We start from the raw sequence: 20,791 nt of genomic DNA on the forward strand, positions 1-20,791 counted from the left end.
TTAGAATAAAAGAGAAACAAAGCTAATTTAAAATAGAATTCTAAAAAAAAATGCTTTAAAAAGTAGATTAAAGATTTATACATCAGAACAAAAAAGAAATTAAGCTAATTTACAATAAAATTCTAGAAGAAAAATTTGTTTCAAAATATGGATAGCAGCCAAAAAAAAAACCCTCCGTCTTTAAAACAATTATTAGAATTTTATTTTCAAACAAATATGCAAAATGGCATAGGAAAGAAATAAAAACTCCTGAGAACGTGATGTTAATTGACGTTTTAATTAATATCTCCGCTAATTGAAGTCGTACAATTACGAGATTGGTCTTATTGTTTTCTTTGGAAAATTTCGAATCAATCAGCACCTTGTTTGACTCTCGACTTGCAGCGATTCTCGAGAATATCAAACCTCAGCCCGAGAGACCGACAGATAGACGGACTCGAACAGATTTTAGTAGTACGGATTGTCACAGAAAGTTGAGATGAAGCACTAAATAATAATTTGAATGGAAGAAAGCCTTCGAAAAATAGGGATTTTATGTCGAAATCAAAGCGTCATAATTAATAGTTTTTAATTGATATCTCCGCTGATAAAAATCGGAGGATTATGTTAAATAGCCAAACATAAAGATGGGATGATTACGAATCCATCGATTCTGGTTCACCGTCGTTCTGGAGAAGTAACTTAGACATAGATACATACATACACACATACGCTCAGTTTTTAATTATATAAGATAAATTTTTTTCATATATCATAACCTGACATCAGGGCCTGATTTTATTCGGATTTTATTTAAAATGCATTGCAATGGTAAATCTTCACAATACCTAATTCCTGCGTCTAAACCGTCTAATACCTAATTCCTGCAAAATTTTATTAATTTTTTAATTAACGGGGACTTCGAAATCATTTACATTTACAGATGGCAAAAGTTCTCAGAACTTCACTTTTAAGTTCCTCTCAAAAAAAAAAAAAAAAAAAAAACTTATCAGTTTAATAGGATTCGGAAAAAAATGTACTATCGTATAAATTTAAATTATCTAAGTTTTTATCTAAGGACTTGCGCTTAACTCTTATATCATTCAAGGAAAATGTAAATACGATATTAAAATTTGCGTGCAAATTTTTTAAATTTTGCAAAAAAAACACCTTTTGAGAAATAATATGCAGATGTTTGTTTTCTCATCTATTGTTTTGTAGTTCGATCTTTGATCTCACTGAAATATATATAAACCCGAGTGTTGCTTGTTTTTTCATGTTTCTTGATTTTGTCTAATCCAAGATGTACATGTTGGTTCTGTTTTTGTCGGTTGCTCTCGTGGCTGCTACTCCAGCTGAGCAACAGCCTCTATCAGCGGCAGAAAAAGGTAAACCATTTATTATAAATTTCGATTCAATTAAAATAATTCGATATTATAGACAGAATATAGAAGGCAACAATTGTACAAAAAAAAAAAAAAAAGCATGTATTATATTTAAAGAACTTTCATTTAAAAAAGTGCAATGCGTATTAGTTAGTTTATTTATTTAACGAACAAATTTGTAAAATGCAAGAGATGAAACGGATTCAATTTATCTCGCAGGTGCTATATATTCAAAAGGTATTGGGGAATACCTACAGACAGATGCTCATTTCCCTCTTTTTTTGCACCCTAATTCTTAAATGATTGTTTAATTTTTTGACTTGTTTTTGTTTTCAGTGATATTTTTACTAGGTAAACCATTTTATATAGCATTCAAGGCTAAATAACCTCTTTTGCATGGTTTTTAATGAATGAATTAATTAATTTTATTTTTACAAGAAAGTAGACACCTTATTTTATTTAAATATTTTTACAGACTATTTTAACACTATTTCAATGTTCGGAAATAGATTTATGTTCTTTTAAATTGTATTGGTAAATTAAAGCTATTTTGTATTAAAGTTTCCTACCAGGGTCGTCGAGTGCCAAGGCCCTTGTCAAGTTCATTAAAGGGATTTCAATTTCTCCATCAACTTAACCCTGTGCAGTCTACACTATTCCGATTTTAAACCGGGTCCCTCCAAGGTCTTGCTTCTTGTTTCCGACCAGGCCGACTCTCGGCGGCTCTGCCACATGCAACTGAGAAATTATCACCATAAAAATTGTGATAGATTAAAACCTTCTCTCTAGGTGGGAACTTTATGAATTAATTAAAAACCTATTTTATAAATAACTTTTTCTGAAATTTATTGCATTATTTATGCACGATAAAGTGCTGTTTATTGCACTGCACTTGTCTATAATTTAAAAAATCCACTATCTACCTTCCTACGAAACTAGGAATTGAAGAATGTCGTTAAGTCATTTTAACAAGTCCGCAGTTAAATTATTCCTGAGATCATTTGAGACATTTAGAGCTAAAACCAGTTTAGTTCCCTTTTTAAAGTTTTACAGGTAGACAAAAAAAAAAAAAAAAACTTTTTGGGTTGACCTTGTTTTTCAAAGAAATAGTATTTTACAGCAGTTTTCGGCCAACATGAGCTGGATGCCTGTCAAACAACTTAGTAGCACAATAGTGTACAAGAAGTATCAAATTACGGGAAAAAGAAACTTTTCAAAGTTCATGTTTTGAGCTGGTTCTGATATAAAGAGCCTGATTTGTTATTTTAAAACTGTATTTCCCGCATTCCAACTTTATTTTTTCTATCTCTTTATTTTGCTTCAAAGCTTAACCAGCAATTCCAAATTAAAGAAAACCTAATGAAAGATTCCTCCCACGCCTATTAAATACTTCTGACTTTTAGACCGCAAACAATATGTTGTATGCAAGAAGCAAATTAAATAACCATTCATTTTATTTTCAGTGGAAGCCCGTTTAGCTCTTCAAAATCCAGATCTGTTTGAAGGTGACATTTTAGGTTTGGAGCCTAATGTAAGTACGTTTTCATTGATTTGCTTTATTTTATAAATTCAACTGAAATACGACATCGATGATAAAATCTCATGCTTTTGGTTTAGTTGCTAAACATCGACATCAAAAATACATCAAACGCAAAATATCAATTTTAAAAGAGCATTTTTTTCTTGTATAGTGAGCGTAAAAATATCGATGCTTTAACAAAAACATCGATGCATTAGACCTATACTTCAAACATAACAACACGATTCCATTTGTTAAAATAGAGGTGAGGCAAGCCGGTTTTCACTGACAATAACTCTTATTGGCGTTGTAACAATCTAAGAATTTTTTCTCTTTCAATCCCAACATACATGTAAATACGTTTGTCCTTGGCCATATATCAATTTACTAGAGCCAAATCATAACAAATAAGCAGCAAACACAAGACGTCAAGCACTAATGACTTGCTTTGATTTGGTTGTGGTCAGATAAATGCATTTTACTTGGTTAGATTTTGCTTTTTTTTTTTTTGGAAGGGAAAACTTTTTTCGGCACGTTGAGCACTTTTGAGGTGGGGAAAAACCATCCATTTCACAACACCAAAAAACCGTCACGTTACCAGCACATGGAACACAGCGCATGCGCGGCTTCTCTCTGCTCCTTTACCTGGGATTTTTTCGTTAAGTAAGATTACGAGGCTCAGTGGCACGATTGGCAGCGCGTCTGTCTCAAGAATCGAATAAGCTGCCCGTCGTAAGTTCGATCCTCACAGTCATATAATATTTCTGAAATAAAAATTTCTTTAGGCGCTGGGTATTTTTTAGATGAGAAAAAACAATGTTTCTGATATCGGTGAGACATTGTGTTTGCCGTTGCCACTCTGAAAATGGGCAGCTAATTGTTATGGTTGTGGTTTATATTTCACCGGATACTTATCTGGTGAAATATAAACCACAACCATAACAATTAGCTGCAAGCGCAATACGAGAATTTCTGTATGAAAAGTTATTTATTTATTCTTAAGGCGCTTTAGCATTACTTCAAGATAAAATTGGGAAGAGCTTTGATGATTTGACAATGATTTTGAGCGGGAATTTCAACATCAACTTTGCAGATGATAAAAATTCTACCATTAATTGAATTTTGAAATGGATAATTTAGTTAACGATGCCCAATGATTGCTATCCTAGCCTTATTTCGTATTTTGGTTACCATAAACCTATAGTATCAGTTTTAGAACATAATAACATAATAAATGATGATGATCATGGCGAAAATCGTGATATTGAATATGAAAAATATGTATGCGTTTGAAAAAATTTAAAAAATGGAATTTTTTTTATATCACATTTTTAAAAATTTAAATGAGTTTTTTTTTCTGAAATGAATGCCAAATTATCTCTTGCCTCAAAATTTGAACTTTCTGGCATGCTGGGCAATCTCACGGCGTATCTGCTCTTTTCGGCAAGTCAGCTAAAAAGGGTTAATGCAGTAGATTGATTGCGTGAAAAGTTCAGTATGTGTATTGTTTATTATTTTTATGCATGTGGAAAACTGAATAACAAAAACTGAGAATTTATTTTCTAATATTTCCTATATTTGGATCAGTATTTATTTTATAAACGAACTAAAATAGACGAACCAAAATGTATATAATTGATGCTCGCATCGCTGATAAACGTAAAAACTGTAGCTGATATTTTGAATCTATAAAACGTTAATTTTTGAAACTACAATTAATTTTAACTTAAAATTATACACACACCACACACGCGCGCGCACGTACAAACATATTAAATTTCTTTTGTGTTTTTTAAGTTTTCAATTCTGTCGGCAGTTCCGTGACTGCTTATTATTATTATTTTTTTTTTTTGGCGAATAGCATTTAGTTTATGTCTGTAAATGTGATACGGAGATTATTTTTCCACTACGTGAGTTTGGAAAAGTTACTTTTCAGCAAAAAACAACAATTTCACATTTTTGTCGCATACCTATTATAAAACTGAACTTCATTTTCAGAAAATATTTTTACCTTGTGCATTTTTTAATAAATATTTTAATTACTAAATCGAGAAGCACATAAAAGGGGAAAAAAAGAAACTTTTTCAAAACCTTACTCATAAATAACTAAATATTAACAACTCGACAGTAAGCTTTCCTGTAGATTAAATTTTATTGGTGCAAACAAAGGTAAAATAGTATTTTTGGTGTAGTCTAAAAGCATACTGCTGATTTTTAACAAATTACAGTACGGTAAATTTACTAAACAATCATAAAATAAATTATGTTTTAGGTGAACAGAAACGCAATCAGCGATGAAAGACTGCGGTGGACCAATAAAATTGTGCCCTACGTCATTGATTGGTCTTTGAGTAAGTAAAATAGTTTCTTCATATTGTTACCTCCAAAAGCTGTACACATTAAATACACATCAAAAATTAGCAGTTATATCATACTATGAATATTTTATCTCGTAGGCAACTGTTAACTTTTGAAATATGGGTTATGATACGAACTAGAACATTTTCTTTGACACAGTTTTATGTTTCCTACAAATAAGTTATTCGGAACTAGTAGTCATTGGGTTCAAATGTTTTTCCTTTTGTAACCATTTAAAAGGGAAACTTTAACTACACTGACCCTGAATAGGAAAATTCTAGTTGAGACGTACCATTTCCTTTCTTAAGTTTCGAAAAGTCATGTAACTACACTGTTAAAAAAAATCCAGAAATTTTATGGTAAAAGCTATTGGCATCCATGTCGCCAGTAAATTTTACCGTAGAATCCTATTTTACTGTAAAAATTTACGATAGGATACACGAGAGCTGAAAAACACAGCATGCGAGCTGCAGGATCGATCTCGAGATCTTCGGAATGGCAGGTGGCTTTGCTACCCACCATACAAGTTGGAACACGTCGAGTGATGGTAAATATGGTGTTATCTACTTCCCACTGTAATTCACGTGGCGACTCAATTCGCGCTGCAATCGTTTATTTTCTGCGACGCAATTTACTGTAAATTTTTTGTGTACTGTAAACAATCCATTTCACAGCAATATTTACCATAAAAAAATTCCTGAATTTTTAACAGTGTACCCATATTTTGTTTTCCAAATAGTGCATGATGTTTCATATAGAAATGCTAGTTCATAAACGTATCCCTTTAAAGCATTTTTGTTTTTTACAATGCGGTACATCTTACCTGAATTACTTCCGGTGAGATGGACTATATTCATTGAAGAGATGAACTAAGAAAAATAACGAAATGATTGCACATCATTATATTGCATTTATAAATATTCTTCCTTATCACTTAAAAATAAAATTTACCTACTTACAATTGATTTACTAAATATTAAGTTTACCTAATATGTTTCGAAGTACGCAATCAAAATCTATTTAGGAATTCCTAGTTTTGGTAATTAGAATAATATCTTATGCTCACTAAAAATATATACAAGTTTTAGCATTTACTGTTTTTACCCCTTGTACAGGCTCCTCATCTAATCTGATCAAGCAGTCCATGGAAGCCTATCATCAGTCAACCTGTATTAAGTTTGTGCCAAGAACGAATCAAAGAAACTACATCAAGATCTTCTCTGGCCAAGGGTAAAATACTTCCAGAACTCTTTGTGGTTCTCACATGAATAAAGAAATGTTTATTAGAAAGTACTTAAATCGCTAAAAAAAATATTTTAAACAATGAAACAAAAAGATGTTTTGTCGATTTTGCAAGGAGAATCATGTCGTGATCAAATTTTATTTTGGGAAACAAGGCTGCTAGAAATTCTCTATATTTTATGATATTTTGAGCCTTGAATTGTCATGTCGAGTGGTAAAACAGTAATAGCTGTATAAAAGAGTCATCACACGGGACTGACCGACAGGAGCTTTGCTTTTAGTTAGGGTTGACTGTATTAAATTAAGTTAAACTCGATTTGTTGTTTCCTTATATACCTTCAGCATTATAAGCTTATGTTATTTGATAACCTTTTGCAAAAATACAACTTTTGTCGGTCATTTCTGAAACTGCCATGTTTTCATCTAATTGTTCTTAATGTATTGTAAACATTTTACAAATTATGTTCACTTCCCCGAATTTATTTAACACTAAACGATTCATAGAATTCCAAGCCACCAGTGGGGATTAAAATTCACGATCCCTGGTTTAAAAGATCAGTTATGCCGGCGAGAGTTAAGTACAGGCCAATCAATGGATTTCTTTTTTTTTTTTTCATGTCTTTTTTTTTAAAGTCTACTCCATCCGCCGCAACGTCCAAAAAGAAGGCTTCAAGAACACGTAGCACAATTAGTAAATCGTCACATATTTACAGATTTAAAACAAAAATTTAAAATGGTTTTCCAAAGTTGAAGAGTTTAGGGTGAACAGAGCAAGGAATTCATATTATACAAAGCCTTTCTCAAAGAAGCAGATACATTTTGTACACTAACAAATTTTCGTATTTTAATAATAGCAAAAACGTTTCTAATTATAATTTTTTCTGAATGTTTAACACCTCAACTTGCTCGCTTTATATGTCAAGAAAAACGAATTCTGTGATGCTAATTTTGCTCACATTTTATCATTACATCTTTCAATTAAAACAAGAAGAAAAGATGGGAGATAGGGGAAGTAAGTGCCAGAACGAACTACAATTTCTTAAACAGACGCATTTTTACAAACTTTAATTTTTGAATTTCGGTTTTTAAGTGTTGCTTCTTTGTGAGTCGGGGTAAAAAAATGAGAATAAAAAAAAGATAGGCTGCTAATGTAATGTTTCTAAAATTATAGATGCATTTATAAATAGATATATTTATTGTTGCTAGATGCTACTCTTACGTTGGTATGTTGAACCAAGGGGCACAGGAATTGTCCCTCGGTCGAGGCTGCGTCTACAAGGGCACCATCATTCACGAGTTGGGACATGCCATTGGATTCTGGCACGAACAGAACAGATCCGACAGAGACAACTACCTTACCATCTACTGGAACAACATTCAAAACGGTAAATACTGTTTTTTCTAGGTTAATACATGGTATAAATTTATTAGAAAGTACATATTTAGACCTGTTTAGAGAAAAATATTTTTAATTACTATATATTGTACGGCTTTAAATATTAAAATATGCAGATTTTTTTTCATTCTTTGTCTATCAAACATTTATGAATATAGGCTAGAGGAACGACCGTACTTTGTTAAACGCAGTTAAGTTTTAACTTTAGAAGTTATCTTTTGTCCCAAATATACCTCTATAGTCATTGTTCATATTTTTTCTGGAATTTGTTTAATTACACCAGCTATGAACGTGAACAAATACATCATTATGCACTAATTTTCGAGTTTTTGAAAAATACGAAAGATGGAGAAAATGAGGTACATCTTGGCTGAGTCATATTTAAGAAACAATTTCGCTACTAATGTTTGAAAATTAATTTCATGACTGACTCTAAGCGGACACAAATTTGTGTGTTATTATATTTTGTTTGTTTCCTAAGAATAGAGGTTTTCGAGGAGTTTCTTGATTAAGGTATATTTGGGGCAAAAGATAACTACTAAAGTTAAAGTGCATTTCTTAAAAGCTTTTTAACCGACGCATATATTGTTGCTAAACTCCTGTAGGTCTCCAATCTAATTTAACATTTGTCTCGTATATACATTTCGCATAGAGGCGTTATATAAGTACTTTTCTCCGCACACACCCCACCACTTAGCTGTAAGCCTTAGGTTCCACCGTGCGCGGGGTCCGCGTAGCGGGCCCCCCGCACGGCTGGGTGCGACGGTCGATAGTCGTGTGGGCCACGGACGGTCTTGGTGCTAATTGCGCCGGGGAAGGTCCCCGTGCTGGGCGTCAACCCAGCTAGGAGTTTACCCCTTAATGTGTGAACCTCGCTCACCATGAGATACGGGATATCTCCCCGAACCTCTTTGGTGTGCCATGGTTCCCTGTAAGGAAAGGGGGTTAGACATAAAAATGCACTAATACATTTATGAACTACTGCATTTTATACACTACGGCAGAAACATACACTAGGACACTCCTTCCATATGGGAAACAGATACTGATCTGTCCCGATTTCCGGAGTGTCCTCTCTGAAATGGGAGAGATAGATAGTATAAGTGTTTCTCGCCGATCCCCTGTCGACTTAAAATGAGAAAACACTTTTTTCCTGCAATGAAAATTAAATAAGTTAATTGGGGAGTTCGAGAGGGGTCCATGGGGGTGGAACTTGCTTAATTGAAGACTTCGGACTTGCGGACGTTTACCTTGCCTGGAAGCTGGCCGGAATGTCTCTCCATGCTCTGGGAACTTTTTTTTTTTTTTTACACATCACAACAAAAAACAGCAAAGCACATTACAACATTTATATTTTTGGATATTTTGATTTTTACTTTTTTTTTCCCCATAGCTACTCCTGTCCGAGGTAAGGGACTTACCCTGATGAAACTTGGGTGTCCTTGTAGTCACGACACCCCCATCTTGCCCCCTCGGGGGATCTCAGGTCTTGGGAAGGTCTATTGACGTGGAACGGTAATGATCTAGGATACTATTGGAGTGAGGGAGGCAGTCTGGACCTGGCCTAATAGGAAGGACCGCCTTCCTCTTGCCTTACTAATTATGTAGGTGAAACTTCAAAATGAATTTATGGGGAAAGCTATTTGACCTGATCTCCCCTGTCTTGTCAAGGCCTGGTCTTGTCTTATCCTGGAAGTATAAGAAGAACTGATTAGTGTAGGACCCTTCCCCCGGTCCCGTAGGGCGACCTGTAAACCTGAAAACATGCATACATGATAGGAATTACCTTCGCCCCCCCCCAACCAGCATCTTATTGTTATTTATTTTTTATCTTTTTTTTTTTTTGCCCATTTGTGTTGATTTTGTCTTTGCAACTTGTAGATTGTATGTTATATAAGTACTTTTCTCCGCACACACCCCACCACTTAGCTGTAAGCCTTAGGTTCCACCGTCCGGGGGGTTCGCGTCCGCACGGCTGGGTGCGGCAGTCGATAGTCGTCTGGTTCACGGATGGTCTTGGTGTTCATTGCGCCGGGGAAGGTCCCCGTGCTGGGCGTCAGCCCAGCTGGGAGTTTATCCCTTAATGTGGGAACTTTGCTCGCCATGAGATACGGTATATCTCCCCGTACCTCTTTGGCGTGCCATGGCTCTCTTGTTGTATAAGTACTGGTTGGGTTAGTGGTTTTCCAGCTGTCGCGATTAGATTGTATTTCAGAGTAAAAATCCTTAACAATTTAGGAGTTGTTGACTTAAACCAATTTTCAACTTACATAGGTATGGCCAACCAGTTCCACCTGATGAAGCCCAGCGACAACATCTTGTACACTCCCTTCGACTACGGCTCCATCATGATCTACGGCAACTACGCCTTCTCTAGAGACGGACGATCCCCCACCATGGTGGCCAAGAACGGACAGAGGCTGTACGAGCCCTACGAGAAGCAGGCAATGACCCAGAGTGACATCACTCGGGTCCGAAAGATGTACAAGTGCTAGGAAGACGACTACCTTGTTATTCAGCGTTGACTTACGATAAACATGTGTACTGAAATATTTGGGATGCAATAAAACTTTGTTTCAAAATTCTGTTACTGTATTTCATATTAATCTTAATGTAGTTCATTGCAGATGGTTACTAATACAATTATTTTTCTTTCAATATGGCTTTTTTACGTAAATTCAGCTTCAAGCGATACATTTCAAAGCAGAATTGCAAAATGAGCATTAAAAAAAAATCAGCAAGCTGTTTTGAAATTAACTTTTTTACAAAAATTTTCGGAAAAAATTACGAGAAAAAAATGGCTTAGTATGAATTAATGATTATAGTTTAAATCTGAAAAACGAAAGCTTTCACAACTATAAATTCGTATAGTAAAATAACAAAAAGTTTTAGGAGATGAGTGATCAAAAAGTGGTGCAAAATATTTATTTGCGAACGAATTATGCCTTGAAAAAAAATATATGTCTTGATATGAAAACAGGTTTATAACTGGTTTTGCCACAAAAACAAGTAAAGATCCCGTTTAGAAAATTCCATTGCAGACAGCCTAAAAAATGCAAGCCTGGATGATAAACAAGACACGAATTTAATACCTTTTACTGTTAACTGCTTTTGAGTTATTCGAGGTATATACGCATATTCATACAGACATCACTAGAAAACTGATAGAAATGAAATCAAGGTGGGATAAAATGTATTTTTTTCGTTGCCCACACGTTCTTACTGGTCAAAATTTATCCATCGATGATTTAAATAAAACTTGAATTGAAATTTTAGGGACGAATTTACCATGAATACAGTTTTTACCTTCAGTTCGTAAAAAGAAGTAAAATTGAAAACAAAACGAACCAGACACACACACACGCGCAAAGAAAACAAACAAACTCATTATCGGAGAGAAAAAGAACCTGCCCACTAGGAAAGTACAATGATAAATGAGAAAACCGCAAATAAAAAATCACTTAATTCGTATAAGGGAAAAGGCAATATAAGCGAAGATAGTAATTTGCCTGTTAATGTTTTAACTGAGAATAAATGATCAAGCTATTGCCTTTATAATTTTTATAAATATGAAATTATGTTCTTGGATAAAAGAAGTTAAGTTTCGCGTTTTAATAATATCCACAAAAAAAGCAGTATTTTCCTAAAAATTTTTAAAATTTGAAAAAATACGTAAGATACCTTAAACAAACAACGTTTAGTTGTGGTTTATTTTTGTGATTCTGGTTGTATTTTCCCCTACCCGCAGGTAAAACAGTATTGCGTGCACTAAAGGGCGTGAAATATCGATCAAAAAAGAGCAGAATATAAAATAAGATATTTTCCTGACTTGTTTTAGAATTCAGCCCTCGATGTGCAAGGGTTCGATATTTCTAATTTAAATAAATGATTCCAATACATTCAAGGAATTTTATTCCGCAAGAAATGAAGATAGGTAGAATCTTAATAGCTACATCTTAAAATAAAAGCCTCTCGTGAACAGCGAATCCGAAGCGAAAAATTGGTTCAGAACGAAATAAACTAACCTGCATTTCCGTGTATAGCTTGACCACGGAGAGATGGTGGAGGACCTTGCAGCAGAAACATCATTCGTACCATATGTAATAGGTTGTTCGTTATTATTTTTTAATAGATAGGATCATATAGAACGTGCATCTTACTACTTGGCACTTTCTGGCTGATTCTGCCAATTACAAATGATACAAAGATGCTTCCGCTTCAAGATCAGCAGCCATCTCTCAGTATTCAAGTTTAATCAACATAGTTTTTTTTTATTCCGACGTGTTTCTCTCTCGATTGCCCTAAGTTACATTTATTTTAAATGTCTTATGTGTATAAAATATGACTTTTATGAAAAGATGGCAAGTACACTGTCAGAACTCCGGGTGCCTCTGAAAAGTTATTTGGCTCCCTGGGGGTGAAAACACAGTCTCTCAGGGTGTAATGTAGGCTAGGAATTGTGAATCAGGTGAATGACGCTAATAAATGTGAAGACGGACCTCCTAAACGCAAGGGTGACACGTTAGCGCATGCGCTCTACATCGTTCAACCACGATCAATGGTGGACGAAGGAGTAACAACGTAGCTGCACTTCCACATTGAAGTACGAAATTAGATTAAAACTAAAGGTTTCTGCAGTTTACTCTTCAAAATTTCGCGTAAGTACAATCATTTGATCATAGTGTAGCTTTGAAGACTTCCGAACATATTTAAAAGTGTTTTAAAGTACTTTGATTCTTCATTTTGCTGTTATGTATATTTGTTATTTCTATCATGCATAAATTTTACCTAAAAAAACTATCAGCACTGGATAAATAACTTTTAATAATTAAAATGCTTAAATTAGATATTTGAAAAGTTAATTCAACTATTAACTTTCAATGTGCGATTTTACTTGCTTGTATATTGTCAGGGGTCTTGTTTATTTTTAACTAAGAGATTTATTGTTAACAATGTGATGCAATCAGTAAGTGAACGGAAATTTTAACGGTGCTGCGTGTAAACAAAACAGAGGAGCACGGAAAAGAAATTCCTTTTCCATCTCGATTTTTTTATTTGTTATCTCATGTCAGCGTTATTGCTTGAAGCGAATGACTGAGCTTCTGTCGTCACTCTAGTAATAGTAAGAATAAATATTTCGTTAGAGAATTTGTTCTGGCTTTTAATTTTTCGAAAGACTTCACATTGAAAAAAATGCTTATTTTTATTCCATACGGATATTCCAAGTTTGAATCATATATACGTACGTATTAATATGTTGCTCTTGTTTTATTTTGAACGTTTATGAAACGATTTTGTTTTTCCATGATTGCGATATAATTGAGTATTTATTGTTCGTGTAAAAGATTTACAAATAGTACCTACGCTCTTCATTTCGTCACGATCGTGCTGCAGCAAATGTCAATAACATATTAAAATTACTGAGCAATCCAAGTGGATGAACGAAAACTAGTGCACGAACCGACAAATTAAAGTCATGAACTTGTCTAAACTACGTTCGAAAGTTGAAATGTGATCAAATGCCTTAAAGTACTAGTTTTAATCATTTTCAGTACTATTCAATGTGGAAAATGTACCAAGACTTAGTTTTCAATAACTCAAAGCAATAAATAATAATGTATACAATTGTATCCAAAAATACACACAACACGGGGGGGGGGGGTCAGCAACAGAAAACAGAAAGGGTGCCAATGTTCTGCCATAGGGCTCCATTTTTCACCGCGGCGCAAGCTGGGTTAAGGTGCCAGTTTTTCACCAGTGTTAAGGGTGCAATTTCAGCACCGTATAGGGTGATGCTGGTGAACAAGCTTTTTACCCTTGAAAGGTGCCAAATGCAACCTGTAGTTTTAACAGAAAAAGTTTACAGTAAAACGACATCAAATTATTTTTCTCTAATTATTAGGCTTCTTCTTTTAGCAAATTCCAACTATTACACGTTTCTACTCAGGAGTAATTCTAATTCAAATATTTTTTGCTTAATGCATAATGGGGTTGTTTCCTTCAGTCAGAAGTACTACTTTTAGTCACTGAAATTGATAGAATTAGCAAAAAAAAAAAAAAAAAATAATAATAATAATAATAATAACATGGAGCGAGGAAAAAAAACATTCATTTTCTCAACGCTTAATTTTTCATTAATTTTTATAAAATGTCCGATTTCGAAAATAAGGCGTGGTCTTTATGACGTTGCAAATGATGTACTTTGGCAGATCTCCACTGGCGCGCTGAATGTTTACGCTTGCCGTTTACCGCGTTTCCATGTCATGATGATTCAGAAGCGAATTAAATATTGTGCCCTACGCTTGCTATCAACTATATCGTTGCCACTATATATATGAATAAAGAAAAGGATTAAATACAGGATACTCTCGAAAAGGATACTCTCGATTATCCGCGAGCGGAATATTCGAGGTGCGGATTATTCGCGGCTCAATCAACAATGGGGAACATGTATTTTCGCAGCAAAAAGCAAATACCAATGACTTTTTTGTCGAAAAATTGTAAGTTTAAATTCAGTTGTTTTTGTTTTATTTATTTATTTTTTATGCTTTCTTCATCGTACATACACTTGTTCATCACCAATTTTTTACGAACATTTGGTGCATTTTAATTACTTCTTTGGTCTTTTAAAAGCAATATTTAAATTTTAATTCCATGAAACTTTTAAAAAGTGGAAAAAATAAAAATAGATTCTTATAAAAAGCTTTAAATATTAAAAGACATACTTCAAAAATAAAAAAAAAATTGTTACGAATAGAAATCAAAATCTAAAACTTATATGTGTCAAAAATGCACCGTTAACAATATTTTTAAGAAAATAAAATATGAAAATAACAGCAATGGAAAATAATTAACTTAGCAGATGGCTACGAAGAATTCTCGGTTTCTCACACTTTATGTGAGCAGACAAAATAAACAATGATATCGTTCTCCTTATCCTGCGTACTGATAAAAACAGAGCGCACTTGAAAAATGAAAATCAACGTCAAAGATTAATTTTTTTAACAAGTGGCAAGAGCTTTAACCACGAAAATTAGTGTAAAAATAATGATTAAAGTCACCACAGATAATTCAATTAAATTATATAGAAACCATATTTTTCAGTTCAACTTATTTGGATTCTTGTTTTCGACTTCATGCTTTGAAGTTTTTTTTTCTTTGGATGCTACCATTCGGAATTTTTAAAATTTTATTGTATAAAAATCATCAATTTCTACGAACACTAAAAAAAAAAAGAAATGATGGAAAAGGACCATATCCATTTTTAATCGCTCCCTGGACACCATTGCTTAAAAACAATGTCTAACACAAAAATTAATCAGAACGAAAATACGAAAATGGATGTTTCCTAAAAACATCAAGAATTTATTTTTGAAATAATAAATTTCCTTGTACTGCAGAAAATACCATAAAAATTCATTTTTGTAAAAAATAACAAATTAATCAAGATTGCTGAAAATGTGAATTAAAAAAAGAAAAAATGTGGGAAATAAACTCTGAAATACTTAATAAATAACATTTTCATAACAAAATAACTTTAATCCGTAAATATGAAAAGGGAACAGTTCATAGATTTGAAGATACCGTAAGTGGGAGTGACCTTGGAATAGTTTTTGAAGTTTTTCACGCGTTAACTGGATAAAAAGGATTCAATCTGGAATACATTTTATTGATATTATGCCTGTATGTTATTAAATAGTCAAAAAGAAGCTACACTTTTTGGTTATCTCATAACATACAAGCCCAAAACTAAACATTATAGTATGACCCAATTACAATAATAGCTAGCTGACCCCTAACATTCGTGCTGGAGGCACGCGGCGCAAAATAGATTTAAATGTGGTAAGGAAAAAAAAAACACTTTTAAGAATTAAATTAGGGGGGAATGTGGAGCGAAGTGAAATGGTGATTTACTGTTTTCAGTCACACCTGTCTGGAAATAGTTTATTCAAGTAGGAACGCATGTGCATCACTCTCTAAAAACCTGGCATCTACAAAACACAATTTTTTTAAATAAAAATGCCTAAAAGAATTTGAAAAAAAAAGTGTTCTTACTTTGTCTTTGGAAGTTATTAAGAGAAATATGGATGGAACTGACTTTTACTATGATACAGTCCTCAAAAAAGGGGGTCAAATTTTAACACCACAGGAGAGTGACAAGCTACATCAGGAGCTACACCAGGAGAGTGGAGAAAAGGGCTTTCATCAAAGATTATCAAAATATTAACTATAGTAATAGAGAAATACCTATATCATAAAGTATGTTTATTGCATGACAAAAAAATAAAATAAATAAATGTGTGAAAAACCTCCCTTAACGGATATTCTCCACTAGTGAACATTTCTTCGAGTCCCAATCCCTTTATATAGGTTTTTCATACTATTCACTCTGAACAGCTTACTGAATAACGGCAGTTATTTTAACAAAAAAAAAAAAAAAAAAAAAAGGTTATTTTTCAATTGCTATACTAAAATTCTAAACCAACAGAATAATAACAATTTTTACATTAAGTTCTATTATGTATTTTTCCTGTTTCTCTCGGTTAGAAAAGTATTTGCTTATTTCTAGAAAACTTGTTTCAAATTTATCTAAGTTCAAAATTAAAAGCAACTTAATTTAACTTTTCGAGAAACACTTAAATTAAAAAATGTATAACCAACAAATCTCTTTTTAAAAGATTTGCTTCCAAAAAAAAAAAAAAAAAATCTACTGCTACATTTTTTTATTTATCGTTTCTCAAATTTAGCCTCTTAAAAAAAAATCTTATTTTCTAATTAATTTTGTTGAAATAAATCCTTCTGTTCTATTGGATTATTTGTGCTCTATATATAATACTAGGAGAGTGACATTTTCCATGCACAAGACCTGTTACGTAAGCCCAAAATTATAATTAAGGTAAAGAATATTATTTTTATATTTTAACATCTTAAATCAATTGCGCACAACAAGTAGAATGAATAATTGTGCTTTATTTAAAACTGAAATACTGCCTAGGAGAGTAACAGCAAAAATTTTACATACCCCCTTTTTGCACTTCGAAATTTTAATAAGCACAGCAGGCAAATCCTATAAGTAAAATACTCTAGGAATCCAACAAAATGGTGAGAATCAAGTGTTGAACTGCAGCAAATCTAAAATTCCCTTTCTTAAATTGAACTAATAACTAGACCAGAAGAGTGACGTGAAAACCTAGGGACAAACTATAAAATGATATAACTTGATTACTTAAAAAATTAAATAAATTAAACTTTACACCTTTAAGTATGCATAATTTAATACTAAAAATTGAAATTGTGGAATGTTGATATAAAATTTTTAAATAATTAAGTGCGTTTAAGTCAAATATTGAGAAACGGATTAGGACACGCCAGGAGGGTGACATTCTGGTTGTTCAAAAGTTTTCGCAGAAAAAAATAAATGAGTTTTAATAAGAATGAAAATAATATCCTCAGTGAATGATCGAGTAACGCTCTTGACGTCACCAACGATGAAGCTCGTGCCATGACATGATAATTTGATGATATTTTTAGTAATGTTTGACATGCAGTTAAGGGCTTATTGTAACAAGACTGAACTGGATCCGGTAACTTAACTGTTTTACTGGTGAGACTGTCATTTTAAGAGAATGAAGAAACGAAAAAGTGGTCAACAATGAACTCTTTCCACTGGAGTTTAGAGTTAATTCACTGGATTTCGGGTCAAAATTTCAAGTATCAAAATATCACCAAAACAGGCAATTGCTTCGTTCAAATGTAGAAGCAATTTTCACCCGTCATACCTTGACAATATGTTTTCTAGTATTGTAATAGTTTCTAGACTTTTATGTATACTAAATAAAAGCTACACAATGATGAAAAAAATTTACACCAGGTATTACTCTATAATTGAAAGTTTAAAAAGATATATAACATAAAAGCTTCCTATTACTTTAACATTCTAAGAAATTTTCTGTTCTTGAGAGAGTGTGAATATGCAATACTAAGTGAAAAATCTAAAGTATTAATCAACAGGAGTGCAATTGAAACTATTCAGAATGCATACCGCCCAAACAGGGACGCAAACACTGGACCGTTTATTTAAATGTTAAAAATTCTACCAATTGAACTCTTGGGCTCTCCGGTTAAACTCCCAGTTTCGATCTGAAACATCAAAAAGTTACGCTATTTGTACCTTAATTACAGATGAATTAAACACAAAAAGAACTGTAGGCTGCAACATCAAGATAAAGTGAAATTTGGTTGGTTATCCGTATTGATATGTTTCGCGAAAAAGGATTCGCGAATTTTTAGGGTCGCATTTATCAAAATGTATGTTTAATACAAGGTAATAATTTTTATGTTTTCCTTAGTTTTTTAGTCGACTGAGGTGTGCGACGCAAAGGAGGGTAATGTGTTTATGACTATGTATGTATGTATGTTTGTTTGTTCCTATGTGACGTCGTAGAGGCTAAACGCCTTGGACAATTTTGATGATTCATACGTCAATCGATTTGTCTTATAAGCGTGGGAGTGTCATTAAATGCATGACAGTAATAAAAGCTCACCATATCAACAACCAGTCCCCATATTGTCAGTTCGGGATCGTGTTGCACGTTACCTGCGTAAGACAAATGCAGATATAGCTTGACCACGGAAAGAAGGCGGATGACCATGAAGCAAAAACATCATTTGTATTATTTCTAATAGGCTGTTTGTTATTATTTTGAAATAGATAGGTTTAGCGAGACCATGCCTCTTACTAATCGGTGCTTTCTGGCAGATTCTACCTATTACAAAGGATACAAATGTTGTTTCTTTTCAAAGTCATCCGCCTTCTTCTCGTGGTCAAGCTTCAGCGTTTTCATTGCCGGCATGTTTTGTTTACTTTCCAATCTGTAAATTCTTTCATGTATTCTTTACATGTATTATATACTGTAATAAAAAATATATTATGCGTAACAAAGGCAAGACACTCAGATTGTAGTCCTCATCAAAATAAACCCGTGCAATAAGCACCAAAAGAAAGAAAGTCTACTAATTCGTTTTCATCTCTAACATGTTGCATTTGTTTTTGTCGTCATTCAGGGGACCGAGTTTCACAACGTGTACTTTCTTGACGGGCTTTTTCAGTTTTGCGAGGAAGATTTGATTGACGACGTTTCTGAGCTCGCGTCATCATGAGTTACACAGGCCGTTTATATGTATAGCAGTGGTTAACTTAAGTTAGCGCATTTTTGCTAAAGGTCAAGCGTATGTAGCTTTAAATCGAGGTAAGATCCCTAGAGGGACGAATAATCAGTAGTTTAGACCACCTCAAGTTAATTAATAATCCTCACGATATAAACTTTCGCAATAAAATGACAAGATTGCGAAATTTGCCGTCTTATGATCATAATAACTAAGTCAATGAAAATTAACTAAAAAGTGTAAAGTAATAAAATATTATTAAATGAAAACAAAAAACCCGACTGCGTACCCCCCCCCCCCAAAAAAAAAAAAAAAAAAAAAAAAAAAAACTAAAAAGAAAAATATCTTCCTTGATTGGTCAAAAAGAAATGGTGTCGTGACAGTTGATCGTTCTATTATGCTTTTGAATTTCTGATTTGTCTTATGTGTCGAGATTATAAAACTATTTCAATGATGTAGTTATTCAGTAGTACTTAATAACATTCTAAACTACTTGGCTTGTATTTTTGAGCAATCACGATTGCTTATTGTTCTCATTTGACATTTTTTGATGTTCCGTTCCTTTTTCAGCTTGGACCAGGGCCTCTGCAGCACCACCATCCGCCGTTCTCCAGGCGCGGCTGTCCCCCGGTCTTGAGTTATCCGCTTCTCCTGGTCGGAGGCGTCCATATCCTACGCACACACGCATACACACACACGCATACACACACATACACACACACGCCTACATACACATACACACACTCATGCCTGCGCACAGACACAAACACACACACACATACACACACTCATGCCTCCACACAGACACAATCACATTTGCCTACATACACACACACACACACACACACACACACACACGAACGCCAACACACACGCGCGTACACACACAGCACCGCCTACACACACAGCACTGCATACACAACACGCACACACATGCTCCTACACAAACACACACGCGTATTCATACACACACGTTCTTGATTGCGAAAAACATAATTTGAATTCAGGATGCCAAAAATTCAAATTAATGTATTTTTGTTTATTTTCTTCTTTTTAGTTTTGTTTTGGTTTTTACTCAGTTGGGTTTTGTTTCATTTAACAATCATTTTTTAATGAATACTCATATGTTTAGTCATTGAAAAGCATAATACCTATTTGAGTATTAACCTTTCATCTATGCACTGTTGTTTATATGCAATTTTCGCCAGAGAGTATAAAGTGAAACAACATGATATTTTACGGAATAAAACGTAATTTTATTTATTTCAAAAATTTGGATCTCATGAAAAACGTTAGTTAAAATTGGTCTTATTTCGATAGCCAATTAAATTTTAATATTTTCTGTTATGAGCTTTTTTTCCCTTTTTGTCATTTAATTTTACATTTTACTTCACTTACGTTTACATACATGTTAAAACATTATGTTTGAAGATTGCTAATTTACTATACTAAAGCCAAAATAATACAACACGAACAATACCCGACGAAAAATACTTGTTGGAAAATTCTAAAGCACAAAGCCAAACAGTTTAAGAGAATAATTTTAATATCGGTTTCGCCTTTTTTATTTTTACTTAAAAACGCTGTGAAGGATGTTTAGTTTTGCATTTGAATTAGTTAGTTTTGAGCTTTTGTCTCTCTCTCTCCCTCTCTTTTTTTTTTTTTTTTTTGCATCCGATAAAATGTAATGTTTGATAATTTGCTGACGAAACCTAATGGTAACCAATATTGAGGGTATATACATGA

General features: G+C 33.4%; 1 protein-coding gene across 1 annotated transcript; it reads left to right on the forward strand.

Annotated features, from left to right (window-relative positions):
* The first annotated feature begins 1,247 nt into the window (after nt 1-1,247).
* On the forward strand, nt 1,248-10,461 carry LOC129222502 (astacin-like metalloprotease toxin 5). Its single transcript, XM_054857018.1, has 6 exons — nt 1,248-1,367; nt 2,828-2,895; nt 5,156-5,234; nt 6,357-6,471; nt 7,690-7,868; nt 10,154-10,461. The coding sequence occupies exons 1-6, from the start codon at nt 1,283-1,285 to the stop codon at nt 10,372-10,374; spliced, it is 747 nt and encodes a 248-aa protein (XP_054712993.1). The 5' UTR covers nt 1,248-1,282; the 3' UTR covers nt 10,375-10,461.
* The last annotated feature ends 10,330 nt before the right edge of the window (nt 10,462-20,791 follow it).

The sequence above is a fragment of the Uloborus diversus genome, chromosome 1, assembly GCF_026930045.1.
Source record: "Uloborus diversus isolate 005 chromosome 1, Udiv.v.3.1, whole genome shotgun sequence".
NCBI classification, from domain to species: Eukaryota; Metazoa; Arthropoda; class Arachnida; order Araneae; family Uloboridae; genus Uloborus; species Uloborus diversus.

Bases quoted from the DNA above. Each gene is read 5' to 3' on its own strand.
- LOC129222502 (XM_054857018.1), top strand. From the start codon at position 1,283: ATGTACATGTTGGTTCTGTTTTTGTCGGTTGCTCTCGTGGCTGCTACT. The intron at 2,896-5,155 runs GTAAGTACGTTT...ATTATGTTTTAG, and splicing joins TTTTAGGTTTGGAGCCTAAT to GTGAACAGAAACGCAATCAG. The intron at 5,235-6,356 runs GTAAGTAAAATA...CCCCTTGTACAG, and splicing joins CGTCATTGATTGGTCTTTGA to GCTCCTCATCTAATCTGATC.